At 41.7% G+C, this 14,439-nt stretch overlaps 1 protein-coding gene and 1 non-coding gene across 2 annotated transcripts; one reads left to right on the top strand and one right to left on the bottom strand.

Annotated features, from left to right (window-relative positions):
* Positions 1-1,963: 1,963 nt before the first annotated feature.
* TRNAW-CCA lies at positions 1,964-2,036 on the bottom strand. Its single transcript has one exon. It is a non-coding gene; the product is annotated as a tRNA-Trp (tRNA).
* A 4,531-nt stretch (positions 2,037-6,567) lies between these two features.
* On the top strand, positions 6,568-8,854 carry MAGEE2 (MAGE family member E2). The gene has a single exon (XM_043460040.1). It carries the CDS (start codon positions 6,759-6,761, stop codon positions 8,328-8,330), a length of 1,572 nt encoding a protein of 523 aa, XP_043315975.1. The 5' UTR covers positions 6,568-6,758; the 3' UTR covers positions 8,331-8,854.
* The last annotated feature ends 5,585 nt before the right edge of the window (positions 8,855-14,439 follow it).

Here is a 14,439-nt window from a genome sequence, read left to right as displayed (position 1 = left end):
CGAGATGAACTGAGAAACTGGCTTTGACATATATACACTCTCACATGTAAAACAGATAGTGAGAAGTTGCTATATAACACAGGGAACCCAGCCTGGTGCTCTGTGATGACCTGGAGGGGTGGGATGGGGGAGGGGAGGGAGACTCAAGAGGGAGGGATATACATATAATCATGACTGGTTTGTGTTGTAAGGCAGAAACCAACACAATATTGTAAAGCAAATTTCCATCAATTAAAAAAAATTAATCTTTTAAGCATAGAAAAATCTCACTGTGAACCTGGAGTAGGCAAAAATTTCTTAAATAGCACTAACCAGAAAGGATATTAATTGATAAATTGAACTGTATAATAACTACTAACTCCTGTTCATTGAATGAGAACATTAAGATAGTGAAAAGGCAACCTGTATATTAGAGAAGATATTTGCAATATGCATATTTGACAATAAACTTGTATATATAAAATATAAAATCTCTATAAAAAGACTGAGAACCCAGTAGAATGGGCAAAGCACTTGAACAGTTTGTTACAAAGAGGATATCCAAATGGCTAATCAATATGTGAAACGGAGCTCAATTTCCTTTGTCATCAGTGAAAAGTATATCAAAGTCACAATGCCATTATCACTGCACCACCCACCAAAATATTAATAGTTATAATGGAAAAGAAAGAATGTAGCAAATGTCAGTGAAGACGTGGAGAAACCAGAACACTTGTTCCTTGCTCACAGCAGTATAAATTGGTATAGCCACTTCAGGAAACTCTTTGTCAGAAGCTGAACATACGTATAACCTGTGATCCAGCAATGGCATTCTTAGATGCCCTGTGTAAATGCATGCAAAAGTTCATTAAAAAACATGTACTAGAATATTCATAACAGCACTAATTATTCCAAAAACTGGAAATAACTCAAATGCTTATCAACACTAGAATGGATTTTGAAGTTCTGATATGTTCACAAAATAAAATAATATAGAGCAATGAAAATGAATGATTGACAGCTACAAGCAATAATATGAGAGAATTTCACAAATATATTGAATGAAAGAAGCTGCTGCTGCTGCTGCTAAGTCACTTCAGTCGTGTCCGACTCTGTGTGACCCCATAGACGGCAGCCCACCAGGCTCCGCCGTCCCTGGGATTCTCCAGGCAAGAACACTGGAGTGGGTTGCCATTTCCTTCTCCAATGCATAAAAGTGAAAAGTGAAAGTGAAGTCGCTCAGTCGTGTCCGACTCTTCGAGACCCCATGGACTGCAGCCTACCAGGCTCCTCCATCCATGGGATTTTCCAGGCAAGAGTACTGGAGTGGGGTGCCATTGCCTTCTCCGATGAAAGAAGCTAGACACACACAAGATTCCAATTACATAGAGTTAAAAAATAGGAAGAATGAATCTATGATGTTAATATTTAGGTGTTTACCCTTGGGGCAGAGGGTGTTGTAATGAGTGGAGCAAGGTGCAAGGGTGGGCTTCTGATTGGTTATAATATTCTGTTTGTTAACCGGTTGTTGGTTACACAAATACATCCAATTTGTGAAAATTAATTGATCTGTTTACTTTTATTTTATGAACTTTTCTATAGAAATGTTATATTTCAATAAAAAGTAGGGGGAAAAGAGAAGACTAGGAATGACATAGGCCAAAATGCTAGCAATAAATATCTCTGGTTGGTGAAAACATGAATAATTTTTGAAAAAAAATTTATATGTTTTTATATCTTCCAACTTAATAACAATAATCAGATCTTGTTATTTGACTCAATAAAAAATATAATTGTTTAAAAAATAAAGTGAGTGATCATTACAATTTTAGATATAAAAGAATGCATATTATTAAAAAATTAGGGTATAATTAACACAATGTTATATCCATAGAGCAATATCCAGGAATGAGATTTTTTTTCCTTTTAATTTTTTTTAATTTATTTATTTTTTGGCTGTGCTGTGCAGCATATGAGATCTTAGTTCCCTGGCCAGGGATTGAACCTGAGCCCCCTACACTGGAAGCACAGAGTCTTAACCACTAGACCACCAGGGAAGTCCCTCCTTTTAATTTTTAACTGTAGTATAGTTAGCATACAATATTATATTACTTTCAAGTGTACAACATAATGATTCAACATTCATATACATAGCAAAGAGAGCACCACTGTGATTCTAGTTACCATCTGTCACCAGATAAATTTATTACAATATTATTGACTAAATTTGCTATGCTGTACATTACATATCTGTAACTTATATATTTTAAAGCTGGGAGTTTGTAGTTCTTAATCCCTTTCACCTATTTCACTCATTCTCCTGACTCCCTTCCCCTCTGGCAAACACCAATTTGTCATGAATGAGATTTTACATATGTGAATTTTCTATATAATTATATTATTTCATTGAGGACTAACACTTTTTAAATGTAATATATTTTCTGGGTTAATAATTCTGTAATATATATTTATTTTTTCATAAACAGAAGTTAACTTCTCTTGATAAAGATAGGTCTTTAATAATTATAATATGCAATTAAAATTTTGAGGACAATTAGTACCTTGAGGATTTCTTGTCCTTGCACTGAGTACCCAAACAGAGTAGTATTTATGTTCTAAATTCAATTTTGAATAGTGCTTCTATATCTCTTTCCCTTTGAGTGTCTACCAACTATCACTTCTTGCTGCTGTCTTCTGACTAACTTCTAGCATCTCCTGTTTTCTTAACTTTCTGCCTTTAATGTCCATTAACCTGGGAAAACAAATGACAACTCTTGTCTGAAAAGTAGTTTTTTAAAAAAACTCAATATGAGTGAAGAGGAAAAAAAAAACCCAAATGATACACCATAGCACACCCACTAGAATGCCCATAGACAAGAATATAGAGCAATAAGAACTTTCATACAGTACCAGTGGAAGTGTAAATTGATGTAACAATTTCAAAAACTCTCTGGAAATATCTGTGTGAACTGAAATCACATACATTTATCATACAGTAATTCCTTTCATAGATTTATTTCCAATGTAAATGAATCTGTGAACCAAAAGACAGGTATAAAAAGGTTCATAGCAGCATTTTTGGTAAGAACCACAGGCTGAAAAAAAGATAATGTCCACCAGCAATTGACAGGATAGGTTGTGGTACAATCATTCAATGTTAAAGTATATAATAATCCAAATGAACAAATATTTTTATATACAACAAGGATAATAAGATATAGTGGGGTTTTATTGTAAAAAAAAAAAAAAAAGAGAGAGAGAGAGAGAGATACAAATGAGTACATGTTGTATAATTCCATTGATATACCAAACTCAGAAACCAGCAAAACTAATCTATGATGATAGAAGTCAGAATAGGGGTTTCCTCTTGGGACAAGCATGAGGGAAGAGATGGGAGGGGTGCCATAGGAGGTTCTGAAATGCTGGTAATGTTTTGTTTCTTGATTGGCATAATGATCATAAGGTGTGTTAAATCTGTCATAATTTATCAAGCTCTGCATTCATAATTTGTATACTTTTCTCTGTATATGTTATATCTCAGTAAAGCACATAATTATAAAGTTAAAATATTGTATTAAAATTATGTGGAAGACAAATGATTGTGTGGAAAGATATTCACACATTTTTTTAAATGCAATAAAGGTCAGAAAATATCAAAAGAATTTCAGAATGGAGAGTATAATCCCATCTTTTTACATTCACATTTAGAATGGAAATCATGGCATAGGTCACAGTCACAGGCACAGCTCCTTCATTTTTCATTTAGCAAGAACTAGAACTATTTGGAGACAGGTAGAGTAGAAATGGCTGAGACCAGGAGTGTAGTTTTGTGTGGCTAAGGAACAGATTTCATGGAAGGATGTGCTAGAGGGAATAAAGATGAAAATGGAGAGACAGGTAGGAACCAATTGGTGAAGAATTTGAATGCTGTAGAATGGGATCAGCATGTCATTTCACAGGTAAGATATTGTCTCTCAATGCTATTTTTGTCTATTAGATACAGAGGTAGTAGAAAATTAAACTCACCAAAAAAAAAAAAAAAATGTGAGCTGGATTTCAGGGGGAAATTACGTTTTTTTTAATGACTGCAGAATTTAAAACCCTCTCTGAACTTACCCCTGGGCAGTACCTGTCTAGACAAGGAGCTTGGAGTCCTTCTGGGGAAGGGGAAAGACCAGGATGAGGGATCTCATCAGATATGATCTCAACTACACCTTTGCAACAGTTCAAAAGATGCTGCAGCTTTCCACAAGATTCTCCAAATATATGATTAGCACAGAAACTGAACATTTCTGCCTGGTAGAACATGCACATTCACGTCTATAAAAATTTATGTCTTTAGTCCAGCTTGCTCCTGAGCTACCTGCTTTGCTACTTTAAGAAAGCATCTGGAATGTAGAAAATGTCAGGTTTAAGTGTCTGGCCCCTCATGTGAAGGTAGTGCCCTCTGAAGGAATTTCAGGGCACAAGATAACTGAATTCAACATTACTATCAAGAATTTTAGGAAGGATTTCGATTGTGGCTGCAGAAAAAACGCAAATTTTTCTCCTTCTCAATATTCTACTGCATACTCTGATGGTTGAGAGCTAGGATTTAGCTCAATTACTTTGGTAGCAGTCCCAGAATATAAAACAGCTGACCCCTTTTCCTAGTCAAAATGTTTGAATTATGCCTCCCTAAACACATGACCAGGAGAAGGCAATAGCACCCCACTCCAGTACTCTTGCCTGGAAAATCCCATGGACAGAGGAGCCTGGTAGGCAGCAGTCCATGGGGTCGTGAAGAGTCGGACACGACTGAGCGACTTCACTTTCACGCATTGGAGAAGGAAATGGCAACCCACTCCAGTGTTCTTGCCTGGAGAATCCCAGGGACGGCGGAGCCTGGCGGGCGGCCGTCTATGGGGTAGCACATAGTCGGACACGACTAAAGCGACTTAGCAGCAGCAACAGCAGCAAACACATGACCAAACACCTGAATATTCAGGTCCTATTCTGGAGTTGCTGGTCTTACCTCATGGAGCCCCAACTGCTGAATGAAGAAACAGAAAATCCAATCAGTTCTGTCTTATCACCTTCATCCTCATTTCCCTCCCTTCCTAGTGCACTTTGGCTCTAGCCACCCCAAATGACCAGTGTTGTGCAAACTTATTTTGTACTTTCATACCTCTGAGCCTTTTCTGATGCTGATCCCTCAGTCTAGAAAGCCCTTATAAATCCTTCCCATCCTATTCATCACTTGGAGGTCAGTTCGTTCTTGAGGCACGTGTCCCCAATCCAAGACACTTCAGACTGTGCTGTAATTCATTGCTTGTTCCTTCTTCTGTGTTTGTACCATATATTAACTGCCCCTCCATCAGAGCATATATTTTCAACTACTTTAATTACGAGTGCCTTAAATAAACAGGATTAATCATCTGTGACAGAGAAGGCACGGGCAACCCACTCCAGTACTCTTGCCTAGAAAATCCCATGGATGGAGGAGCCTGGTAGGCTGCAGTCCATGGGGTCGATAAGAGCCGGACACTACTGACGCGACTTAGCAGCAGCAATCATCTGTGATGGGCAGATGGTATGAGAGAAAGTACTTTTTTTTTTTTTTTAGTGGAGTGCAGTTTTTTATTTTATTGTTTTATTAGTTGGAGGCTAATTACTTCACAACATTTCAGTGGGTTTTGTCATACATTGATATGAATCAGCCATAGATTTACACGTATTCCCCATCCCGATCCCCCCTCCCACCTCCCTCTCCACCCGATTCCTCTGGGTCTTCCCAGTGCACCAGGCCCGAGCACTTGTCTCATGCATCCCACCTGGGCTGGTGATCTGTTTCACCATAGATAGTATACATGCTGTTCTTTTGAAATATCCCACCCTCACATTCTCCCACAGAATTCAAAAGTCTGAAAGTACTTTTATTGAGACTCTGGCAGACAGGTTCAAATCCTGATCTCTTCCACTTGTCTTTGCCTGACTTTGGACAGGTAAATTCACCTCTCTGACTCAGTTTCCTTGTCTGTAAAATGAGAACCATTAAGAGTAGCTACCTCATAGTTAAGATTAAGTGATTCAAAGAGATAAGTGAAAACACCAGAAATAGTGTCTGGCACACAGCAAGTGCTCCACTATTCTTACCATTGTTTGATCCTACTCCAGAATGTAAGCTCTACACAGAAAGGGATAATCATTACGTTTGTACTCTGGTGTACCCCTAGTACCCAGTACTGTGCCTAGCACGTGACACATACTCAAGAAATATATGCTGAATGAGTGGATGAATTAATGAATCTGTGAAATTATTCTCATCTTCAGTATCCTCCCCTCCAAATCCTCTACTGCCTATTAGCCCTACACCTCACAGAAAAACTTCGTGGTGCTTCATTGAACATCCCTCGTCCCTTACCCTTTTGCTTTACCTCTGTTTATTACCCCCTTTCATGAATTCTCTCTAACAAGTTTGACTGTAGCAGGAACCACTCCACCAGCAGCTAGGGCCAGGCAGAAGTAGGGGGCGGGAGTGGGGGATTTAGAGCGGGGCGTGGCCAAGACATCGCAGAACCAGACTGCGCCTGCGTAGGCTGCGGCAAAGCCTAGCTCTGTGAGGTTTGCGGTCATTGCTGGCTGGTGTTTGTGTAGGAAGACAGCTCGTCTCACCAGCTGTCACTTCTGACCCGCCCAGCTCCCAGGCCTCTGGCTTTGGCTTTGTGCTGAGGCGCCAACACACCTACCATCCTCTCTCTGACGGATCGCAGACCTCCCCGTTCCTGTCTCCTGGAACCATGTCTCTGGTAAGCAAGAATGCGTGCCACCGCAGCGCAGAGACCACTGCAGATTACAGCGACTTCCAAGGTGAGATGCAGGCTACTGATGTCTCTGGGCTCCCCGCCTCCATGATAGTTCCTGATGCCCCCCAGGGCCCTCAGGAGCCGGTCGACCCTCAGGTTGCCAGCGCTTCCCAGGCTGCGCAGGACCCGAAAGACCTCGATGTGCTGATTGATGAGCAGTCCCGACGTTTGGGGGCGCTCAGGGTGCACGATCCTCTAGAAGACAGGTCGATTGCTTTGGTGAATTTCATGCGCATGAAAAGCCAAATCGAGGGGTCTATTCAGCAGACAGAGATGCTGGAGTTCCTCAGAGAATACTCAGATCAGTTCCCTGAGATCCTCAGACGAGCCTCAGCCCATCTGGATCGGGTCTTTGGGTTGAATCTGAGGGTTCTTGATCCCCAAGCTGACACCTACAACCTAATCAGCAAACGGGGTCTCCAGACCAATGATCGGATAGCAGAATCCCTGGACATGCCAAAGGCAGGTCTCCTGGCCTTGGTCCTAGGTCACATTCTCCTAAATGGTAACCGAGCAAGAGAGACCTCCATTTGGGATCTGTTGCTAAAGGCTGATGTGTTAGGTGAGCCCCAGAGGATCAACATCCCTTTTGGGAACACAAGGAACCTCCTAACTACTGACTTTGTACGTATGCGATTCTTGGAGTACTGGCCAGTTTATGGCACTAATCCTCTCGAATTTGAGTTCTTGTGGGGTTCTAGAGCCCACAAAGAAATCACAAAGATGGAAGCCCTGAAGTTTGTGGCAGAGGCCCATGATGAAGAACCCTGGAGCTGGCCAGAAGAATATAATAAGGCCCTAGAAGCTGACAAGGCCAAAGAAAGAAGCCAGGCTGCTGGCTTAGAGTTCTGGTCAGAAGACATTATGAATGATAAGGCAAATGATTTGGTCCAGTTGGCCATTAATGTCACAGAGGAGTTGCTACCTATACATCAGGATGAGCTATTGGCTCACACTGGCAAAGAATTTGAGGATGTGTTTCCAAATATCCTCAGTCGAGCTACTCTAATACTTGATCTGTTCTATGGGTTTTCTCTGATTGAGGTTGATACCAGTGAACACATTTACCTCCTTGTCCAGCAACCAGAATCAGAAGAAGAGCAAATGATGCTAGAGAGCCTGGGGAGACCAACTCAAGAATATGTGATGCCAATCCTGGGTTTGATCTTCCTGATGGGCAACCGTGTCAAAGAGGCCAACGTCTGGAATTTGCTTCGGGGATTTGGTGTGGATGTAGGGAGAAAGCATGCCATCACCTGCAAACTTATGAGACAGCGCTACTTGGAATGCAGGCCACTCTCCTATTCTAATCCAGTTGAATATGAGCTTCTATGGGGTCCTCGAGCTCACCTTGAAACCACCAAAATGAAAGCCCTGGAATACATGGCCAGGCTCTACAGAAAGCAGCCACAGGACTGGCCAGAGCAATATAGGGAGGCTGCTGAAGATGAGGAGGCCAGAGCCAGATCTGAGGCAACTGCCATGTTCTTCTTTGGCCCCATGTGAAGTCTGAGGGAAGTGTGTCACTTCAGTTAGGTGGCATCAATTAAAGGGGCCTGGGGAAATGGGTACTGGGCCCACAAATCAGAAATTGGGCAGGGTTGGGGTGAAAAGTACACTTTGTGCTTGCTATTTGTGTTCCATTTCTAATAGTATTTTCTTCCTTTTAATTTACCCTGAATTAGATTCATGATCAGTGTTTAAAAATAGAATTGCTCATTTGTCATTCCTGTCTTGTTTCATTATAAAAGTTCATATGGCTGCATAAAATGTAATATTTACATCTTTCTATGATGTGGAAGAAAATATATAGCTTTTCTTTAACCATGTGAAATAATGAAATGGTCTCATACAGGAGTTAAGTAACAACAGTGATAATATACACACAAGAAAAACAAACACAAAATCATTGGTTTGTTGATGTTCTCCCATCGTGTCTACTGTTTTATTTTTTAAAAATTACTGGCATTTACCTGTATTTGCTTTGTGGTTCCAGAGTGTAGTGAAAAATAAAAGTTTAATGAATTAGGCTCCATGCTTAAATACTATTTTATTCAACAAACATTTATTAAGTATCTGTCATGCTGTAAGCACAGTGCTTTATGCTGGAAATATAAGGGTGAGGAAGACCCAGTTGAGCCCCAGGGCTTAAGGGGGAGGGTCTGTGAAAGTAAGCCAACAATTACATTATTGCTGTGGCAAGTGGTATAATAGGGGTAAGCTCAGAGATCTATGAGAGTTTGCAGGAGTAACTCCCAACTAAACTGCAAGTTGTGGGAGAGGACAGTGAAGGGTCAGGGGTGTCATACAAATGGAGGAGTGGTCACAGGTGGTGGCAGGGGAGGATGAGGTGGTATGCAGGACTAGAGACAAGTTAAACTTTAGTGACTTCTATTGTAAGACCTGAGGTTGGGAAGAGGGAGGGAAGGAGGGCTAGTCCATGAAGTCAGGGGCAGTATGTAAAATTGCTTCGTGGGATTTACATGAAGCTCAGGAAAACAATGTTGAATTCAAGTTAAGAGCAGAGTGAAAGAGATAAGCCTATGGCAGAGATAACAAAGATTCATATTCTCAGAGAGTGGGTCTTAGAAATCAACAGTTTCTCCTGAAGGCAGCTAGTCTTGAATTTCCGTCAGACCTAACAGTCCACGTGGAGGAACTCTGAATGGCAACCTCGGCTACGCTGTTTATTTCTGCACTCAAGCCGTTAAGGTGAGTTTTAATATTTTAGTTCTCTTCATCCAGATCCGGGATCTCGCAGCTTCTAACCCTGCTCACAGCTCTTCCCTAGAGAGCCGGCAGCAGCAGCTAACAATTCCTGTAAGGGAGCCCTGGCTTAGTAGTATATTGTACCTAAAGTCACCTCTAACGCAAGGTTGCGAGGGAAGAAGGGGGCTGCCTATCAGTGGTGTAGGTTTTATGCTTCGTCTCCTCCTGGCACCCATAAGCTTTCTGCCCTTTTATTCATTTAATCACTAGAGGCTATCCTCAACTGCCACCTCCTATCAGATGGAAGAGAGGACTTTCCACACATTTTAGTCAGTCTCAAGAAGAGAACAACACAATCGTCTAACGGGGGAGAGGGGGCAGGAAGAGGGGAGTTACACTCTTTCAGCCCCAAGTCCAGCAGCAGTGCAGAAGGCAGACTGGAGCTGCCTGCTTGGGGAAGTCACTGCGCAGGCTCACTCCGCGGTTGCCTGGACGATAGCGCCCCAACTAGTCTCAGAGATCTCCCCTATCATTGCATTCCCAGGGAAACTAAAGGCTAAGGGTGGAATTTCCAGTGACAAGAAAATATGTAACTGGAGAACTAAAGGGGTTCTTTAAAATAGGATGGAGGTGGAGTTGTGAGGCAGGAGAATATTCAATTAAAAATCTGGGACCTTGAAATAGTGTATGACTTCCAAGCTAAACTGAGAGCCCCTCATTCTTCAGCCTCCTCGGACCCTTAATTTGTACATGCTTGTGGGGTGGGGGAAGGGGGCAAGCTGATAAGCCCCAAGCTTTTCTTGCTCTGATTTTTTGGGAAATTGTTAAACTCCTGGATCCTCAAGTACATCAGTTCTTCTGGGGGCACCAGTAGAGAGAAACCTGCCAAGGGGAAGGTGTAGAATCTGGACCAACCATAATGTAAAGCTGCCAACTTTTTTAATACTAAGTTTATGCCAGGCATTGTGCTGGGTTCTTCATCTTCTTTAGCTCCAATCTCACCACCAGTTCTCCAATAAGCGTTTTAATAGTCCCATTTGATACCATGGGAAACTGAGACTTAGGTGATGTGCCCAAGGTCACACAGTCAGTCAATGAGAGCTGGGATTAGAGGCTGCCTTTGACTACAACGCATACTGTTTACAGTGCATAGCATCACAAGCCTTTGCTATGTCCTTATTCAAATTTATTGACTCTCAAAAATACAAGGAACGGCTATACGCCAGGCTGGGAGGGGCTTAAGACAACAGCTCTCCAAAGGAGGATGAAAGTGAGGCTGAAATTTCTCCAGGCTCTTCTTTGTTCCATCACTCAGGCTCCATGAGAGCTGTAGGGGTAGAATTTGCATTTCTGTCCAGTCTCCCTACTCTGTCCTATGAGTCTTCCCCACTTCATTCTCTTCTGCTAGCTTCCAGCCTTATCTGCTGGCTTTTACCTAGGGAGCATCAAACATCACCATTTCTGAGCCTCCAGAAGTGTTGGCATTTTTTTTTTTTTTTGGTAACCCTGAAACAACAATGATCTGATAGAGCTCCTGCCTTGCCCAGGGGAGCTAGGGATGCAAAAACAGAAGTGAATGTATGACAAAACCCACTGAAATGTTGTGAAGTAATTAGCCTCCAACTAATAAAATTTAAAAAAAATTTAAAAATAAAAAAATTCAAAAAATAAAAACAAAAACAGAAGTGAAAAATAGCTTCTGTGTCACAGATGCCACTTGTAGTCTCCCAGAAGTAACAAAGGTGAGGCTTGTACAGAACACATGCCAATGATAAGGGAAAAGGTATAGTATCTTATTAACTACAGCCATTCCTTTGAAGGTCATGAAAGGCCTGGATATTCTCCTTTATTCAAGTAACAAATTAGAATTAGCACCCCTTAGGGGACACACTTAGGGGTAGAAATGAGTGTCAGGCAAGTAATATTTACAAAAGATGTTTTAATTACTCTGAAGTATTAAACACAATCACCAAACCTTTAGAACACTGGACCAAATACCCTTCTTATCTCTGTAAATTAATTTGTAAAATGGTACAGTCTGAGTTCATTTGCAGACTCTTTGGGCTATTGATACCCACCAGGTATTGAAGTTTTGGCCAAGGTGGGGGTTGCAGAATGGGTGTTGGTTAGATATGGACTCAGTATCCTATATGTACAATGCAATCCAGAGTCCCCTTTGATCCGTGATTGGGATTTGTGCTGGGGAAAAAGCATTGAGAATATATGCATGTTCAGGATTTCCTTGGTGGCTGGTAAAGAATCCACTTGGGATGCAAGAGACTACCAGCATTGCAGGAAACACAGGTTCGATCCCTGGGTTGGGAAGATCCCCTGGAGAAGGAAATGGCAACCCACTCCAGTATTCTTGCCTGGGAAATCCCATGGACAGAGGAGCCTAGCAGGGTCCATAGGGTCTCAAGGAGTCAAACAGGACTGAGGGATTGAGCACACAGGAGCACCCTCTTATGGAGAGAATGGGCAGTTATGGAAGCCTTTTCCTGCCCTTGTCTTCATCAGTTTCAGTAAACTTATTACAAATAAGCATTACAATCCAAGGAAATGTTGAGCTGGACTGACAAATGTGGACTTCAAGGCAATTCTCCTAGCCCCAGGATTACTATCCCTAAACTCTCCAATACCAACAATCTATACCAACGTGCAAGTACCCTTCACATTTAGACAAGGACCCCACAGTCTTGTCCTCCCTTCCTAGAGGGTATCTCCATGCAGGGAGATTTCTCATCCAACAGTTTCTCCTCCCCTTCCATGAGTACTCAAAAATGTCTTAAGGAATTTTCTGCAGGCAAGGTTTGAGGCTAGTTGCAAATAAAATTGGAAAAGAATTATCAGAGTAGGTCCTGCTCCCTGAGATACTTTGTTCTAGTCCCCATATGAACATTCTAAGCATAAGGAGGTGATAGTATATCAGAATGGCTATGAACTCTGGATCTGGACAATGCTGGCTCTGTCACTTCCTAGCCATATGACCTATGCAAGTTACTCAACATCTCTTTCTAAACCATTCAAAGGTGTTTTCAAGAAATTGATAGAAAAGCACAGGTTCACACATTTATTATTTGATGACATCTGAACTATAACCCAGGCCAATTATATCTTAGTCTAGCAGTATTTACATCTTACATCAGTGATTTTAAGACTGCTAATTATCAACACCTTGGTAGCTGAGTTCAAATGAATACTCAGTTCTTAGACTTACTAGTGTTTGTTTACTTTAGTAAATATTTCAGGTGAATATTAGCCCTGGATAGTTTTGAATTACTGAGGTCTAGTTGCATTGGTAATATACTCTTTACAGGTCGGGCAGATCCCCTAGAGAAAGAAATGGCAACCCACTCCAGTATTCTTGCCTGGAAAATCCCATGGACTGAGGATCCTGGTAAGCTACATTCCATGGGGTCGCAAAGAGTCAGACATGACTGAGCGACTGCACTTCACTTCATCCATAAGACACTTTTTAGGAGCTCAAGTGTAGTCTCTTTAAGTAGGCCTCAGTGACCTACAGATAATCATCTGCTTTATATACCACTCCAGGAGGCCCAAATAGTGAGGATGACTTCTCGTATAAAGTGGCAGGGTTAGAAAGGGATTTGGGAGCTGAAGCCTAAAGTCTGAACAGCCTATCCCAAGCTGCCTTTCTCCTGAAAGCACTTGCTTTGGCATGGGTTGGCCAGGGTAGGGCATCTGTTCTCTGAGTGTCCACTTCCTTGAAATATAGAAGAAAATGAGAATGTAGAAAGGGAGGACACAAGAATATCATTGCTTCTGAAGCTGCCCTCTGTTCTCAAGCCTCAGCCACACTTCAGAAAAGCTTCCTTGCTGATAAGGGCTGAAGGCTACAAGGTACCCTGGAATGGGCCCAATCTGGATTGCTCTCCTTCTGTAATACAAAGAGGATTGCTGTCCTAGAAGAAGATGTTCATTATTCCAGGGAAGCAGACCACCCTGAGATCCAGTTGTGGGAGGCCAGGTATGGAAAACTGGATGCACACAGGACTGCTCTCCTTTCTCTGGATTGGAGGCAGGGTGGGGGAGAGTATAAGGACTAGGATGGAGGAAGTAAATAGGGGGAGCTTTGGCACAACTGTTAACCATTTATATGATGTTTCCTCACACATATATGGCCATGGACATCCTCATAGTTCCTAACAGGGACATGCTGAGTGAAGACAAGTTGATCAGTAGATCTGACAGGGAACAAACTGGCCCCTGAGGTCAATGGCAGCACCAAAGTATCTTGTATAGATGAACTTCATTGCTAATCCCGGAGAAGGCAATGGCAACCCACTCCAGTACCCTTGCCTGGAAAATCCCAGGGACGGGGGAGCCTGGTGGGCTGCTGTCTATGGGGTTGCACAGAGTTGGACATGACTGAAGTGACTTAGCAGCAGCAGCAGCAGCATTGCTAATCCTACCAACAAGGAGTCAAACCCAGCTCAGCTCAATCTTCAGGAGGTACTTCCACTTAAGACTGTCTTGGCCCCTGAGACTCACCTATACTGGAGGAGCACCTGGCTTGTCCAAAACCCACCTGTTTCAGTTTAACAAGAAATTGCTGAATGCCTGATATATGTGTAACATATACTGGCCTTGTTGTATTGAGACACAGGGATGATTCAGATAAGGCCCCTACCTTATCTGTGTTCCAACTATATGATCAATCTAATAAGATTTTTATTTCAATGTGTACCTTTTTCATCTCTAGAATTTCTAATTGCTCTTTCTCAAATATATCTTAAATTTTAAATTAAATTTTAAAAATAAATTCCAGTCCTCTTTTCATCTCTTTAAACATTTTAAGCAGTCTTATTTTTTTTTCAGTTCTTTGTCTATTATTGCTTATTTCTTTAGTTGTAAATTCTGCCTTTTGGGGGTTCTGCTCAGTATC

This window comes from Cervus canadensis, chromosome X, assembly GCF_019320065.1.
Source record: "Cervus canadensis isolate Bull #8, Minnesota chromosome X, ASM1932006v1, whole genome shotgun sequence".
Lineage (NCBI taxonomy): Eukaryota > Metazoa > Chordata > Mammalia > Artiodactyla > Cervidae > Cervus > Cervus canadensis.
This window is presented reverse-complemented; position numbering and strand designations above follow the sequence as displayed.

Excerpts from the sequence above, each read along its gene's own strand:
- MAGEE2 (XM_043460040.1), top strand. The coding sequence starts at position 6,759 with ATGTCTCTGGTAAGCAAGAATGCGTGCCACCGCAGCGCAGAGACCACT.